At 37.2% G+C, this 17,992-nt stretch overlaps 1 protein-coding gene across 5 annotated transcripts in view; it reads right to left on the bottom strand.

The window, feature by feature from the left end:
• Positions 1-221: 221 nt before the first annotated feature.
• The window catches only part of LOC131031362 (uncharacterized), a 64,683-nt gene continuing 46,912 nt past the window's right edge, over positions 222-17,992 (bottom strand). For all 5 annotated transcript variants that reach the window (XM_057962459.2, XM_057962457.2, XM_057962458.2 and 2 more), the window contains exons 6-9: positions 1,869-1,966; positions 1,623-1,714; positions 1,252-1,425; positions 222-1,028 (exon numbers count right to left, since the gene is read on the bottom strand). In XM_057962459.2, coding sequence (XP_057818442.2) covers positions 857-1,028; positions 1,252-1,425; positions 1,623-1,714; positions 1,869-1,966 — 536 coding nt within the window. In that variant the 3' untranslated portion in view covers positions 222-856. The remainder of the gene's footprint in view (positions 1,029-1,251; positions 1,426-1,622; positions 1,715-1,868; positions 1,967-17,992) is intronic.

The following is a 17,992-nucleotide window of genomic DNA, read 5'->3' on the forward strand; positions in this document are numbered from 1 at the left end:
TTTAATTTATTTCCTTTATATGTACATTTCCTTTCACAAATTAATCAAACAAAAAGTTGAGAGTCTTCTACAATACTATGCATTATTGTGTTTTGTAGATGATCTGCAGATCATCACTCTTTTGCTGCTCCATAAAACATCAAGAGATGCGGTAATTCTCTATGGCCAATTCAATAAGAATGTTAAAATTGAAAGAACCATTATGAATGAAAACAAACATGGAAAACAAACTTTCCATAACTGATCTTTGTGTTCATAACAAATTGCAACCAAGCTGCTTTACAAATTCAGATAGACCTGTATAGAACATTGATAATTATTCATCGATATTCAACAGTTATCAGTAGCACTGTAATTGGAATATTGTTTAGTGTGACAGTGGTAGCATATCATTTAAATAAATCTTACAAGGTGACATGAATATAAAGTTACAAAATTGTGGCTGCAAAGTCTATGCCTTGAATCTTTTACAATGTTTGTCCTCTAATGCAAACAGAATTCAATCCTTCTTTTCTAGTTGATCACTTGGTTAAAAATCAGAAGACACTACAACCATTCCTTACTCTTCTGGGAGTAATTCTTGGAGAAAAAAATTAAAAAATTTCCTGGAAATTTTTAACTTTTATTTTTACTTCTATACACAAAATAAACCCTAAGAAAATAGGAATAATTTGAGATTATTGCAACCAAAAAAAATGAGGATTCATGATGGAAAAAAAATTGTCAAGATTTTCAAGTTTTAAAAAATGTCAGGTTCATTTAAAAAATAAATTAAAAATAAAATAGAATAAGACCTATCATACACTGTCAAAAGAATTATTTTTTCCCTAAAAAGTTTGCTTCAATTATATTGCAGCTACAGAGTACTGTAGACTTTTGAAAGTTTTGAAGCTGCTGCTAGTCCACTCAATATGGCACCTTCAACATCTGGAGAAACACAAAAGTCGCCACAAATAACCAGTCTCTCCTTCTCCACCCATAGACACTTGTCATCCTTTGCAAGGTTAGTTGCTGGAAAGGCACTGCCCCTGCCAAAAATCAGTTGAGCTAAGAAGCATAAGTGGGAAGTTGATAGTCTTTTTTACTTTTGTTACTTGAAATTGAGTCTCTATTTGATGCTGTTAATGTACAAAGCGTTTACAGGAATCTGTTGGGGATGGAATAGACCAATAATACCATCTTGATGCTTAAACTATAAACTATCAATGAATAAAGAGTAGAAAATTACAGCCGCAGAAACCAAATTCTCACCATCGATGAGCTTTCATGAAAAATGGAGAAGTTATATCTGGGACTGTTTTCTGAAATTCCCCAAACAAGTCCCTTTTCACATTGTTCAGTATATCATCTGAAGGCTTATTTAGGCCAGTCTTGCTAATGATCTGATTAGCATACTCAGCTGTTGAATGCAAAACCCAGCATTCACTGAAAAATAAAAGAAGCTCAGATAGTTTCATTTTGACATGTGATGAATTCTTATTTTAAGGTTCACATTCTGCGAATTTATTTATTCATTATTAAAAACCACAATTAAAAAAGTGAATCCACTGCTAGAATGAGATGCGTGACCTCAAGTTTAATATTCAAGAGCAAACAAAAAAATCAGTTATATTCTTCCACACCTGCCACTTTTAGATCGTCCTGGCTTTCTACTATCACACGATGCCCAACTTAACAACTTAGAGCCTACAACAGTATAACCATGTACAGGAATCTGCAAAAAGTCAAGCGCAATATGTTCAAAAGGGTGTATGGAGTAAATAATATGTCAATGGGAATCTTCAATAAAATAATGCAAAAATCTGTTTGACACAAACTGAATACATATAATCTCCAACTGTAAAAACAGAGGTGCATCAAATTCTCACCGATGTGAGAGGCTGAGAAAGTGCCAACATCACTGCAAAACAGGGAATAGCTGACATTGTTTGCATCTTTTGTACTAGTTCTGGTACTCCAGCACTATCTATTAAGTCAACAAGCAAAAGAGTATTGAAAAGGAGATTTTACATAGAATAGTTAGAAGGTTACTAGCAGAAAGGGAAAGCACATAGCATATGTTCAGACCCTCAAAATCTTTTTATGGGTTAAAGGAAGCATCGATGCTTTAATAAATTTTATGATGCCTATGCCACACATGTAAATATCACCTTCTTACTGTTGTTATTTATGTGATGAAATCTTGTCCATCCGTGATCGTAGGGACATGATGGTAAGAGTCCAAGTTTTGGGCTACGCAGAGAATCAGTGGTCCGAAATTTGACCGAGACTCAAACTCAGCAAAATATAATCACAGACATGATACTAAACATACAGTTCATTTCAACAAAATGGTTTCTAGTAAGGACCAAGGTAAACACACTCAGATTTAACAGGCTTCATTTGGGTCTTGTTGGAACCGTACTCAGAGTACTGGAGATTCCTGTAATGTTGGCCACATTGTCCTATCAGTACAATAAGAAAGATCTTGGTGAAGTCCCCTACTGCTTGGCTATAAAAGTGACCAGAGACAGGTAAAACAAAAAAAAGGGACCTTTAATAACAAGCAGTATTAACTTTTAACAATCCTGCAGAAGGTCAGAATGTCTAGTGGTAAGTTCTACTGCTTTCTTTACTTTTATGCTGATGTTAATCCATGAGATCCAAATCCTCAAATACACAATGAGAATATAGGCATGTCACATGGTATTCTTCAACATTTCTACCAATAACAATACAATTGCTGCAAATTTAAAATAATCATCTCTAGTAGCATATTACAATTCCTTGATGATTGTTAGACTTGGATTTGCAGCACACAAGAATACAAAAATTGCATTCAAGGCTTCCTTTTGAGTAATGCTGATCTCAGACTTGAAAAGGATCTTAGAGAAGATGCCAGCAGGCTAAGGCTTTTTTGAAGTTTTGTATACACATATTGACTGTATCTTATAATCCTCCATAGTTGCCTTATTGAGAAAAATATCTCCATTAATGGTTATGGTGCTAAGTGGTTATTCTCCATTTTTCGTTGTAGATGATTTCAACACTAAGTGGTTATTCTCCATTTTTCATTGTAGATGATTTCAACACCGCAGGTTATGAGCTTAACTACATGCCCTAGGCCTCAGGTTGTCCATGCCAAAAATTGAGATTATTAAACAAGCTCTACAGATTAGATGGTCAGCGATGATGCAAAAAACACAAAATAAAGTTCAACAAAATCAGAGATATCATTCACATTCAATAACAACTTGAAAGTTTTAAACATAACAAAACATTTACATGCCTTTCAACTTTACAAAGTGAAGAAAATTGCAGCCAGATTATTAAGGCTTTTTCTTAAAAAAATTCAAAATAAATGCTTCTAGCTGAACTGAACATGGAAAAGAACAGTCATTGCCTTTTGATTCCAACAATAACTGAACATGGAAAAGAACAGTCATTGCTTTGTCATTGATGTCAGTCAAAGAGGAATACATCACTATGGTGATCGGTCCCTTACTAGAAAGATTGCTATTTATTGACAATGCATATCGGTTATATTTGTTATTGAAGACAATGCTGATCAAAAAAGTTTGATGTATCTTTTACTTGAGTATCGATCAAGGAGGACAGCAATTAAGGAACAGGTTTATAATTAATAAGGACTTCAGTATATTTACTAATCAGATCAGCGATTAAGGAGAAAGTACAATTTACTAAACAACAAGTAAAGAGATACAAGTCAGCAATCTGAGATTGGCAACTAAAAGAAGAAGAATTCAAAAAACAGAAACGTGGCAATGAGAATGACAGTGATCCATATTATTGTTATGTATAACAACTAATTAATTGATTAGACATCAGTTGTCTTAAGTTTCAAAAGGTGCGATTAAATATACAAAGGGTGCGATTTGAATTAAGATCTTGTGAAAGGTGCAATGTCACTTAAGGAAAAGGCACAATTTTTTATAGATATTAATCTGTAATGTCCCCTATTGGGATCCCAGAGATTTTTATCAGAATTTTAATTACCCGTCACCTCTTTCTATTTTTTGGTGCTTAGTGCTGACAATTCTATAAATGTTATATGGTCAAAACAGGGTTCAGATATAGACTAACTGATGCTTTAGATCTACTATGTCCTCTTAAACAGAGTAATATAACAGTACTGTAATTTATTAGATATCAATCTACTAGTTTAGAAAGATATCAATCTCAGAGATAGACTGAAGCACTACTATGATATTCGACTTGGTCGGTATTTCTGAGGATAATGACTCAATACTAATTACTACAATTATGACTTAATGGAGTAGTGACTGTTATGGCTGTAGGCAATTGTTTAATTATAACTGTATAAGATTCTGGACTTAAAGATGACAGGCTCTGCTCCAATATTTCTTCCATTTCTAATACATGTGGTCGTACTTGCACCAGAAAGGCCGTTAGGCTGTTGGTTCCAAACAGAGTGTATCCCCAAGGGTGAGAGGAGAAGAGATAATCAGTATATCCCCTCGAAAATGGAATCAATAATCATTATATAGCTTACAAACTGAATGGCAACATCCTTTGGACGTTAGGAGACATATCTCTTCGAACTTAAACAGATCGCACCTTTTCAGCTTTGAGGGGACACAACTCTTGAATAAGCGATTTCTTTCATGACTATTGTTTGTTGTTGATTACCATATTGCTTAATTAACATAATCGTTGTCATGTGTCATCCGCTGCCTTTGCTACTATAGCTTGCGTTTTAGTAATCGTGGTTCTCATACTTGATATCCCCTGGAAACTAATTGCACTATCTTATTTCATCGGCTAATTGACTAGTCAACCACTGTAAATTAGAGACAAATACGTTTATCATTCATTTGCCATACCCGATATTGTTTTTTCTTCAAATCCATTGACTCCTGTGTGGTCCATATTTCTTTCTTCTGCCATCTCTTGTAGATGTGCGACACCTATCATTTCTGATAATCCTAATCACTTCTTCTTGGTTCAATCATTTGTAATTTAATCTTGTTTATTATTATTGTTAAGATTTTGTTCTATTCTTTTATTCAGTTATATATATATTTGTTGGTGTTGGAAATAAGCCACACCCGGACCGATGATGGACTGGTCCAAGAGGGGCCAGTAGCTCAGTGGTAGAGCACTCCAGCAGCGTATGGAAGGTCCTAGGTTCGAGTCCTAGCTGGTCCATGTCTCAACATGGTATCAAAGCCAGGTCCAGGCTAGGAGCCCCAAGCACACGAGAGGTGTGGCTTAAGGGGGGGTGTTGGTGTTGGAAATAAGCCACACCCGGACCGACGATGGACTGGTCCAAGAGGGGCCAGTAGCTCAGTGGTAGTATCACTCCAGCAGCATATGGAAGGTCCTATGTTCGAGTCCTAGCTGGTCCATGTCTCAACAATATTTTTATTTTTAATTGTATTATTATTTATCATTAAATTCTATCATGTTTAGATGGGGATATCGCATAATCATTCTTTTAACAAGTGCAGCTATAGTTTTAAGAAAATGTTATTAGGAAAATCACAACCATTCGATGGTTGTTAAAGAGACGTGACTTTTGTGAAAGGACACATAAGAGATATAAAAGGAGATTAAATTCATTGTTTTGAGTTGCGTGCGTATAAGAGGTGTGAATGAGTTTTAAGGATAATCATCTAGTGCACCAGACATTAATGTGGAGAGATTGCAGATTTATGAGGAAGTAAAAGCAGAAATTCATGAAGGAAGATTGTGCATAATTTGAATCAGATTTGTGGAGCAGTGATTACAGACTTTTGATCAGTTTTGATACAGCATTATGATCATCATTGTTGTAGAAATTTTGTGTGAAGATTGCGCTTCATTTTTGTGAAGTTAGTGTTTCATATTTAGGTGGTTGGTGCCTCTAATTGAATGAGGGATTGGTGCCTCTACAAGTTGTAAAGAAACTATTGTTTATATAAAGCAATTTTATTGTTGTGGTTTTCTCCCTATTTAGGGTTTCCACGTATATATTGTGTCTTTGATTTCATTACATTTAAGCTGTTGCTATATTTTATTAATAAAGCTTAAATTTGAAAAAGTGATTGTTATACTGATTCACCCTCCTCCCCCCTCCCTCCCCTCTTAGTATTACTGTGTGCTTAACAATTGGTATTAGAGCCGGCTCCTTCAAACTAGTCTAACCAACTAGAAGGAAGATCAAAATAGCAATATGGCTCTAATGGACTCTCTGTTGGTTGAAAATTTTGTACACTTAGGGGAAATATACAAAATTGTGGTTTCAACCACAGCACACGAGTAAAAACTCTCCTAATTAAGGGAACGCTCCCCCTATCTAACTACAACTTGAAAAATAAAATGGGATGGGATAGCAATCTTTCTTCTTTTTTCAAGAAAGACAATATCCTTTTCTCTTCACAGAAAAGGATAGCGATTGAATAACAGCAGTAACCACTTTCAAGTGAAATAAGAGAAAGGAAATGAAGTTTCCTGAAAGCACAAAGACTTCCGTCACTTCCTTCGGGACGGGACAACAATATCAAGCTCAAAGACTTGACTATTGGAAGTCCTATCTACCCTTTTCTATACTAAATTTTACAATGAATAAACAACAACAGCTCAAAGACTGGAATAATTTATTCTTTTAACACAAAGACAAGAACTAATGCAAGCTCAAAGACTTGCTGCTATTTCTTATCAAACAGTAACTTTTCCTCAAGAATAGACGCAAGCTCAAAGACTTGCTGCTCCTTCTAGAGATTTTCCTATTTTAATTAATCTTCTCTACTTGCAGCTCAAAGACTTCAAATCAGATTGGACTAAGCTCCTTTAGAAACACTTTGCATAGAAGAAATAAAAGATTCAAACCCAAACATGTAGCTCAAAGACTCAAAACTTGAGTAATCCTTCTTTATTATTCTTCAAAAACTTTCAATCCACATGCATAAGCTCAAAGACTTCTTGCTGTAAATTTGGCAGAGTTTTTGCTTGCTTTCCAAAAGATAAATATTACAATAGACTCCTCCAGTATTTATAGAAGAGGAGCCTTGAGAAAAAGGTGGGAGGATCCTAACTAACTTGAGAGATTCTCTCAACCACCAAGACTCATTCAATAACTAACTGAGACTTCATTAACTAACTAAGAGTTACTCTAACTAACTAAGACTTATTCCAACTACAGTCCTAATTGGACACAACTTGTAGTTGTCTTACATGTAATTACAAAAGTGCAAGTAATGTGTAACTTGCATTTTACAAAAAATATTTTTACATGTAACTTGTCAAAACGAAATTACAAATGCATAACTAAAACTATTCCATGTGTCTAAAGACACGACTCTAACTGCATCATCCTTTGTCTGTGATGATCTTCATGTCGCTTCAGGATGCTAGAACTTGAAGTATTCTAGATTGGTAAAGACATCTTGAACCGGAACGGGAACTTGCATCCTTGTCTTCTTGCTTGGGGTAATACTAGCTTTTCAAGAGGGAACGGGCTGCCTTCCTCTTTTCATGTCATGACCATCTTTGTCTTGAAAGCATTCTATGCTCTCAACCATGAATTGTTGTTGTATCTCTTCTTTGTATCATCCTTCATTCTTGAAATTTGCTTGCAAAATAAGGCCCATGCCTTAATCCATTGATTTGGTAGATCGTGTGTGCAAACCGGACTGACAAGGGAAGAGAGAAATTGATGCAAAAACGGGCTCACCAGTGAATTTCGGGTTTTGGAAGTTGCATCACATGTGTGGGGAAAACAAGAGCATTAACTTGCAAATGTGGGAACAAACATGCAACTTCATATGTGTAATGGGTAACTACAAGTTTGCACTTGTAATTGGACCTTTAAAACTCATTTTCAAGTGTTTTTTGAGTGCATTTTGGACCAATTTCGGGTTCTGGATGGCTGACTGCAAGTAGACTTTAAATGGGGAAAATGAATGAAGATGTGAAATGAGTGGATGAATTGGTATGTACGGATGAGGGAATTGAAAGCGGATAGGTAAAAATGAATTTCAAGAAGATCACTTGGAACTTTGCCAATGCAAAAATGGGAAGAACTTTCAACTTGCAACCCGGATTTCAAAAAAAAGATGGTTAAATCTTTTATCCGTAAGGGAAGAACAATGATTTTCATCCAACTTGTAATCGGAATTTAAAATCCCGAATACAAGTAAAGAGGGAAAATGGGGAAGAACAATGCAATTCTAAAATTGCTTTACAAAAGGGAAAATCTCTCTCACAAAATCTGATTTTTGGGGAAGAACCAACCATTTACAAATTTACAACTAGAAAGAAAAAAAAAGAAAACAAGAAAACAAGAAAAATGAAACAAGAAGAAAATAAATCTTACCTTGCTCCAATCTAAAAATGCCTCTCCAAAAGATGATCAATCTTTGAAATAAAGAAGAATATCTCTTAAAAAGAAACTAACCGTATTCCAAAACCCTAGCCACGTTTTTGAAAAAATGGCAAAAACTGAAAAACGTGGCAGCAAATGCATGAGAAATGGCATGGAAAATGGCCAAGACTCTTTCTAACCTCAATGCCTTAGCATACCAAGCCAAAACGATTCATAACATTGCTGATTCGTGGCATTTTTAATGAAGAAAAACGTGGTTTTTTAGCAAAAACGTGTTTGCTGTTATAAACCTAAAAACCAGCAAACTTAACCTCCATGTGGCGTGAAAGGTGTCTAAAAATGCATGGAAATAGGAAGGAATCCAAAACGCCTTCTATCTCCCAAAAAATCTCCACAAAAATTTGCTAAAAATCTTCAAAAAACATGTTTTTCCTTGCAATTCGGGTTTTTTGGAACAAATAGCAAGTTTAAAATGTATGAAACAATGAAAATCGGGTTTTTTGGAGGATATGACAAGTTTAAAATTTCACTTTTTCAACATGTTAGGCAAAATCGGGATTTTTTGGCCAAATAGCAAGTTTAAAATGTCAAAAATGCACTTTATGAGCAAAATCGGGTTTTTTGGACCAAAGTGCAAGTTTTAAATTGTCACTTTTTCACTTACAAGGCAAAATCGGGTTTTTTGGAGCAAACTGCAAGTTTTAAATACTTGTAAATGGGAAATAAAATCCCTACAACAAGTTATACTTGCTTGCACATATGTAATGGGGATTTAAAATCCCTATTACATGCAAAAACCATTAAAGTAGGGGTTTTTTTGACCAAACTGCAAGTTTACTTGCACATATGTAATGGGGATTTAAAATCCCTATTACATGTGAAAACCATTAAAGTAGGGGTTTTTTGACCAAATTGCAAGTTTACTTGCAGTTGAGCCAAAAAATCCCTATTTTAACTAAAAATGACCAAAAAACAATAAAAAGATAAAAACAACAAAGGGGAAATTTAAAATAAATTACAAGTAACATATTTGAAATAAAAGTGCACATGTAATTGGTCAAAAATTCCCCTACAAAGACCAAAACAATGAATATCATTAAAACTTGCAGTTTGAAGAAAATTCTCCACCTGCAGTTGGGGTTTTAAAACCCGACTGAAGGAAAGACATAGCAAACGAACCCAGAATTTGACGAAATTCGAAACGTAGTTCGAGGATGGACTGAGGATTAAGCCAGTCCAAGGAATAGTCGAAATTCTGCCTCGGGAAGCGTGCCATAGAGTAATTTTTTTCATTTTTTCACAAAAAATTTCATGTAATGGTCCTTCATTTTTGAAAACAAAAATGAGGACAACACTCTCTTCAAGCAAAGCTCCATTGTTTGATGGAACTAACTATGTGTTTTGGAGTTTAAGAATGGAAACTTTTATAAGCTCTTTGGGATATGATGTTTGGCAAGCAGTGGTGAATGGGTATAAGGCTCCAAATCCTCCATTAGATGTAGCAAGGAAGAAAGCATATGAGAACAATACAAAAGCAAAAAATGCAATTTGGTGTGGACTAAGTGAACTGAAACTTGATGCATTGTCAATCAGAAAAGGAAGTTTGGGATAAACTGAGAAACGTCTATGAGGGAGACACTATGGTGGAAAAGGCAAAACTCAACGTCATAAAAGAGAATTTGGAAGCCTCAAGATGATGGACGAGGATAAAATTGCAGCATTCTTCCTTCGAGTTGACAAGGTAGTCAATACAATACAAGGTCTAGGAGAGGAAATAGATGAACCAATAATACTTCAAAAAGTATTAAGGTCACCCCTTGATAGATTTGATTCTAAAGTCTCCGCAATAGAAGAAATGAAGGATCTGGACCAGCTATCCATGGATGAACTACAAGGAATTCTTACAGCCTATGAAATGAGGACTAGAAAAGGAAATTCATCAGCAAGGGAATCAGCATTCAAAGCTACAAGAAAATTGAAGAACAAAGAACCTTCAAGAAGTAAAAGTTCCGATGAAGACATGGACAAAGAGGAAGCCCTTTTTGTTCAAAAAATAAGAAGAAAGAACAAATGGAAGTTGTCATTTAAATGTTTCCGATGTGGGAAAGTTGGACACTTCATTAAAAATTGTCCATACCTAAGAGAAAGTGAAAAAAATGACAAAAAAGAGCCTTACCCAAGAAAAGAAAATAAGTTCAACTACAAGTATGATAAGAATAAGAAAAGGAATAATGGAAACAAAAAGAGTCTTTATGCATATAGGGACAATAGCTCATCTGATGAGAGTGACTGGGATAATTATAAAGAAGAAATGATGTTCATGGCATTTGAAACAAAAGAAGATACTCTAAAACATAATGACAATGCAAACTTCTCACATGAGGATGAAAGTGTCAAGCCTAATCCAAAAAGTGACAATGAACACAGCTTTGAAGAAGAGCTCTATCGAGCCATAGATGAAATAGAGAGACTAAGGAAGAAGGTTCTAAAGTATAAACACTTGTTTCAAGAGGAAAGTACAAAGACCAAAACTTTTGAAGAAATAGAAAAACAAATCAACAAATTGCAACTTCAAATTGATGAGGCAAAGAAAGTAGAGGAAGAAATGAGGTATCAATTGAAGTATAAGGAACAAGCTTGTAGCGATCTTGAATCTCAAGTAGCTTCTCTAATAGGTGAATTGGAGAGAGCATCCCTCAAACTGAAAACAAACCTCAAGTACGAGAAAGTTCACAAATCTTGGACGATATTATTAACAGCCAGAGATCAACATCTAACACAGGGCTAGGATTTCGAGAAAGGTCAAAAAGTTATGCTAATGCACTCAAAGGTTCCATCAAAGGAAATAGCAGCAAAATGGGAGAATCACCTAAAAAATCAGGAGAATGAAGATATGTTAAAGTTATGATAAAGTCTGTGGAGAATAAAGAAGCTAAGAAGAGTCATGTTCCACATAAGTCAAGCAACATTTCCAAGGACAAAATTAAGAGGGCATTTCATCCAAGACATAATCACATAAATAGGAAGAAGAATAACTTTGTTGGTTATCGTTTTACATGTAAAAATTTTGGTCACAAGGCTATAAATTGTAGAACTCACCTAAAGAATTCTACTTGGAACAAGAATAGGAATATCACCAAAAAGGCTAACATGAATTACAACTCTTTTACTCCCTTATTATACAATGTTGAATGTTATAGATGTAACAACTTTGGGCATATAGCATGATTTTGTAGAACCATCATTACAAGTGCATCAAAGCATGATGAAGTGAAGAAAACCTTCATAGCACAAGAGGAGAAAAATTCAAAGATATGGAAGGAGGAAATAGAAAGGAGAGATCCTTGCTGATACAAACAGCATTGCATGCCCAAGATGATGGAGACCAATGGTATGTGTGTTGATGTGTTTTTTATGACTACGCCTAACACAGAATAAAGTTACCAACGGTCACCTTACTATCTCTTGAACAAAGTTAAACCGTATGCTAAGATTGCGATGAGATCAAACGGCTAACTCCAAGGTTCCTTCATACATGGATGTGACTCAGTTGGTGTATGTGTTCTACTGGTAATCCAAGGGGCCTTACGTATGTTCACAGAAGATTTTGTCAAATTTGCAGGTTCAAGGATTTGATGCAAATGATATGGCTTTGAAAGAACAATGCTTTTGAGACTTTTCGGATTTAAAATATTCTGAAAGTAAATGGCAAAAGGGTTTAGAGAGCTAGGCTAAGTCTAATTTAATCCTAAGAACAAAGAGACGGGATCACTTGAGCAAAATCCAACCACACTTCGCTTCGCCAGCATAGCACAACTACACGAGGGCGGTGCAATCTTCCAAGGTTGTGTAATAGGTTTTCAGATTACCAATGAATGCCATCAACTTGAACAACATTCACCCGATAACTGAAGTTAGGTACACACATAAAGTAGGCTCAAACTAACCTTACAGAGTAAGCAACAATCAGCTGCATACAAAAGGTATGAGCTCAGATTCTGCAGCAAATAATCCTATCAAATCCTATTCATTTAACAACTTGAAAACAAATCTAATCTAAATGAAGAGATTGAGACCATGCAAGCTTCAAAACAACACAAGAATACACCAACAATTGAACAATGTATTAAGTGACTGCTCAAAAACTCTTAGCAACAATCTTTGCAATCAATCTCTCTTTTTTTTCAAGTGAGGGGGGTCACCCTTTTATATAGGCTTGATGCCTTGGCTACATGCAAAACCCTAATTAGGGTTTTCCCCCAAAAGATTCCCCACTCAAGGTGCAACAAGGTGGGAATCAGCAATTAATACCCATTAAGCCCATCTACAATTAATTCAAATAAGCCCAAAATGGCATCCATTTGTGCATTAAATGGACTCCTTACACCAAATTTGCCCAAAAATAATGAATATTCCCCATGCAGAAATAAATGCCCATCATTCTCCATGCGACGGCTACATGCGGAAGGAATCTGTCATAAAATCATTAATGCGGTGGTTGCATGCAAAAAGATTCTTCATGCATTCAACATGCATTGACCGAGCCACCACTAAGTCAAAATATTCCAGCTAAAAAATGTGCCACCACTACTTAATCAAAAGATTCTCGTCCAGGAATGAGCAACTGTTATCCCACTCATTAATTGCGTACGTGATAAACTTAGCGATGACGGCTTCCAATTCTCCTATGGAGACACTTGGCATACTTTCAATGTCGAACTCCATCAAGGTGATTTCTTCCTCGCTCTTGGAAAAGAAGTTTTCCCACTCCGCCACCATTTCCTATGTTTTCTTTATTGTGCTGGAAAATGAAGAAACATTTAAAAATTGTTCCTTAGAAAATGAACCTACAAAGAAGAATTCATGGAATTGGTATTTCAAGGAATTCACTGTCACTCCATCCTTACTTAGCCTCTTTGCAAACAATGCTTCAATCTCGCTAATAATTTCTTCTGGCACCCTTCTAAATAAGTCTTTCAAAGTTAAACACTCCATGCTAAACTTTTCAAAGGTATTCCTTCCGGAGCAAATGGCACAGAACCATCGGGAAAAGTTATAAACCTCACTCTCCTGAATTACTTTCCCATTAATTAGTGTTTGCTTCGGAACTTTCATTAAATCCCTGAGTCATGGAATGGTTAAGTCCCAATAGATGTGAACGTCCTCCCATAGACCTTCTACTACCTCCAATCTGTTTAGAAGGGCAACAAATCTAGTATGAAGATGAGCTAAGTCTTCAATGAACTTCCCAGCTGCAATAAAGAAGTCCTCCACCCATTCCCTGGAACTTTGGGCCATTACCCTGATTACTTTTGTGTCATCAACGACTTCCTTAGGAAGAGAAGAAAGAGGAATAAATGAGGGATTAGCTTCTCTGAGCAACCGCTTGAGACTTTTAATATATTCACATAAGGCCCTATTCTCTTCCTTCAGCCTTTTACATTTTGCCTTTGTTTTTTGCATCTTTTCTCTCATGGCCAAGGAAGATCCTTCGAAGTCTTCTATTACATGCCCAATGGAAGCATGCCCTAGATAAACCTGTATAATTACATAATCTTCTGGCATAATCTCATTCTTGTCTTTGTCTACTGCAGGCTCAACTATATGCAAGGTTCGGGATCCAGATCCATCCCTTACGACCTTGGAGAATTTTCGGGGAGCCTTCTTCTTTGCCGGCTGATCCATTCTTTTCAAAAGCTCTTCTAACTCCCGTGTTGGATCAATCTCTTTTTCCGGCTCCCTCCTTAATCTATCCATCAGCCAATCAGGAGTGGGAATGGAGAGACTATGAATTTCCATCTGCTCATGCTCCTGCGATTCTTCATCCATCTCCCCAAGGATGGCTTCCATGAAACTATCCAGGCAAGTTCCTTCTTGATAAGGAGGAATTTCCTATCTCTAACCTCCTGGTTGATTGGGTCTATGTGAAGCACCAACGCTGAGAATATCCTGTGCTGGAGCATTGTCAAGAACGTTACCTAGAGGTGGATCTATTGGATTTTCTTGTGAAAACATTTCTACCTCCCGCACACTGGAAGAACTAGCTGGCAACTGCATCCTTTCCACCCTCGCTCTTTTCTACGGTGGTTCTTCCTGCTGAACTTCTTGATGGACTTCATGTTGGGCTTCCTGTTGAACATCCTTCTTCCTTGTCGTCCTCGGCCTCTTTGGAGCATTCTTCCCTTTATCAAGCTGAAGTTCTCCTTCTTCACCTTGGCCCTGTGAAGATCCTCATGTAGTCTCGTGGGAATCAAGATTTCCCATCAATTGGAAAGTCAGGTGGACATTTCCTTCTTTCAGCCTTCTTATATGCCGATCAACCCAATGTTTAGAAAATTTCAAAACCGGTCTGGCCAAAATATCCAAATCATAAACTTCTGGTTCTGACCAATTTGGGAGTTGTATAGGTTGATCTTTCACCTTTTCGAATTCTGGTTGCACCAAGTCCGAATCTTCCTTCACTTGATCAAGCACCTGCATTACTTCACTTATTCCGATTGTTTGCAAGGGCAGCCTGGAATACATCTTCTTCCTGACCTCAAGGTCATCCTTGGCACCTGCCCAATAGTCTTCAAGGAAACTTATGTATAAATTTCACTTTGGCAACCTTTCTGATTTGGCAATAAGGATCATAATTAGCTCTGGATGTGTAAAATGCCAGGCGATAAAATGTTAACTCCTCTATTACTTTCTCGGCCACTTCGAGATTCGAGCACACCTCCACATAGTCACCTATGATAGCTGGAAATTCAATAGACTGCTTCTTTTTCTGCATTTGGTCATGGGCTGTCAATTGCCTCATGAGTTCCAGTAGCACCAATTTGTCGGATGGATACCTTGGTAAGTTGTAGGACTGGTATGAGAATCCTTGCATTCTAATGTAGGTAAACTTTGGAAATTGTAGGAACGTGGCTCCGAATCTCTGAACTAGAGCCCTAGCCTGTGGTGACACCCTTGTGTGGAGCTCATTCTGCATAAGTCTTGTCAAATACATGGTGAAGGTGTCATTCACCAGCTTGAAAGAATTGGTATTGTAGAGGTGCAGCTGGGGGTAGCATTCGTGCACTTTCAGCCGCGCTAGTCCGCAACCCATGATTCCTTTTGTCGGCAGGCCATTAAAGCCTCCCATCCTCACAAGCATGTAAATTACATTGGAACTCATGAAGAAGGATTGGGACTTCTTTTCCTTCAAATCCTTTAGCTGTTCATACACGTAGTGGCTGATTAACCTAGCCCGGTCAACCAATCCATTGGCATTCATAATCTCGCCGATGTAGAAAAACATCCATGGCTCAAAATTAATGATATGTGGACACACCATTATCCTGCTCTGCATCATTATCAGATCCACGTATTCCTATTTGAATTTGAAGATCGTGAGCGTCTTCGGCATTTTGGAGATGTGCGGTCTAGGTCTCAGCAACCAACTCTTGCTAATGATGTCTGCCCATCTGTTAGGACCTACCTCATATACTACCTTAGCTCCATTCATGGTCCTATCGGTCATGGAATGGTGTGAAGGAATTTTGAAGGCTTCACCAATTGCTTCCGGAGTCAAGGTCGCCAGCAACTTGCCATCTGATGTTGAAATTGTATTCCTCTCCGGATTGTAATGCTTTGCACATTCCAAAATCAAGTCTGGACACTGGATGGCAGGAGGAAAACCAGTTGTCGCAACAATTCCACTTCTGACAATCCTGGCAGCTATGGGAGATGGACTATGCCCTGTTGTTCCGAACATCCTGATTCTGAAGGTAGCCTGAAGGTAGCCATGTTGAACGTTCCTAAATTTGTATCAATGATCTCCTTCCACCTGGACACCATCTTTGAATCTGGAAGGAATCCCTTCAGCTCTGCTTTTATCTGTGTCTGCCTAGTGATGGTAGCGGCCTTGCTTAATTCCGCCATCCTGGAAAAGAGTGAAAAATTCTCTTAAGTATGACTTTCTTCACCTTCTCTCCAACTCTTCTTTCTTGAAACTCGCATGTGAGTAATGAATTGTACCTTCATGCTTATATAGAGTTTCTCCAATGTGCTGCTAAGTTAGGAGGAATCAAATTTGGTAATCGCATTAATTACACGTCATATTTTCCTCTCCAAGGCGCCATGTGAATGGGTCCTAGCAATGCGAATCGGTCATAATTGAGTTCCAAAATGGAACTTTCTTTTAGTGCATTAAGTTATGGGTCATGATTTAGAATATTCCTAGCCAACTCACCAACTTTCCACTTTTGAATTTTGGGGGGAAATTTGTAGGATTCTCTCGAGATTCACCTTATCCATCCATTTGGCTTGACTTTTCTTGCGCTTGAGGAAATTTTCCACGCTTTCCCACCATCTCCTATTTATTAGGAACTTTCCTAAAATTTACAACCCGAGTCCAGTACAAGAATTTTCGAATTCTAATGAGATTTGGTGCCTAAAAAATTTTTTTCCCGAGGGGATTTCTTGCTTTTCCATTCCATTCCTGGCCTTCAAATTCCCCTTTACCTTGGAAAATTTCCATCGTGGACTTGGGCGTGGATTTCATTCTGTGGTAGAATTTCGTCATTTCATTCATTTTCCATTGGCATGTGGATTTAGCGCCTTAATCTCTCCATGGGCGCCATTGTGAGCTAGCCAAGGAATTCTTGATTTTTTTACATTCTCCATGCCAATTCACATTTAGCGCCCAACTTGACTCCTTGGGCGGAATTTTCACTAAGGCAAGGAATTCTCCACTCTTCATGTTTTCCACGTTGACCTCCATTTGGTGCCTTGACTATTGACTTGTACGCATTCTTTACTTAACCAAGGATTTTGAACTTTTTTACTTTTCCAAGGGGCACTCATTTTAGCACCCATCCTCAGGCAAGGGCGTTGAATCCATAGGATGAAGGAATTTTGCTATCCTCATTTTCCTTCATCTCCTCTATTTGGCGCCTTACTCATGCCTTAGGCTCTATTTTGCTTTTGGGAGGGAATTTGATGTTTTGCTTATTTTCCATGGACCACTAGTTTTGGCACCCAACCTCTTCTCCTAGACGCAATTTTCATGTTGGCAAGGAATTCACAAGTTTTTGTTGGCATTCTACACTCTTATGAGAATAGTTGATATTGTCATTGATGGCAACCAACTGGCAACCAACTGGCAATCATCTATCAACCCACCGGCAATTACCGGCACCGGCAATAGACTTCTACATACACCGGCAGCGGCAATAATGCATACCGGCACTCAAGCCGACATGGAATAAACTTTTGTTTCTTGTTTTATATTGTAATTATCTTTTGTAAAAGCCGACATAGCATATTGTAAAAGACTCATATATGTATGAGATCTTATAGGTCATTTAGTTTTATGAGATGTAGAAATGAGAGAGATGATAATTTTGTATAAGGTGATATAGTTGACAGTGAAGGTTTTTGGTAATAGACTGAGCTTAAATTGGTATTGAACCTGGCATAGTTGATGCTGATTTGAAGCAGTACATTGTATTGGATTTTGATAATCCATTTTGTAAGTCAGTGAGACTTTTGTTTTGTAGTTGAGCAGTGAGCTCTAGGTTGCTAGCCTTCCTGCATGTGCAAGCCCCTCATTGTAAGTAATATTTATTCATTGGCCAGTGAGTGAATATTGCAGGTCACAAATCCCACCGAGGTTTTTCCCACACCGGGTTTCCTCGT

This window comes from Cryptomeria japonica, chromosome 11 (genome assembly GCF_030272615.1).
Source record: "Cryptomeria japonica chromosome 11, Sugi_1.0, whole genome shotgun sequence".
Classification (NCBI taxonomy): domain Eukaryota; kingdom Viridiplantae; phylum Streptophyta; class Pinopsida; order Cupressales; family Cupressaceae; genus Cryptomeria; species Cryptomeria japonica.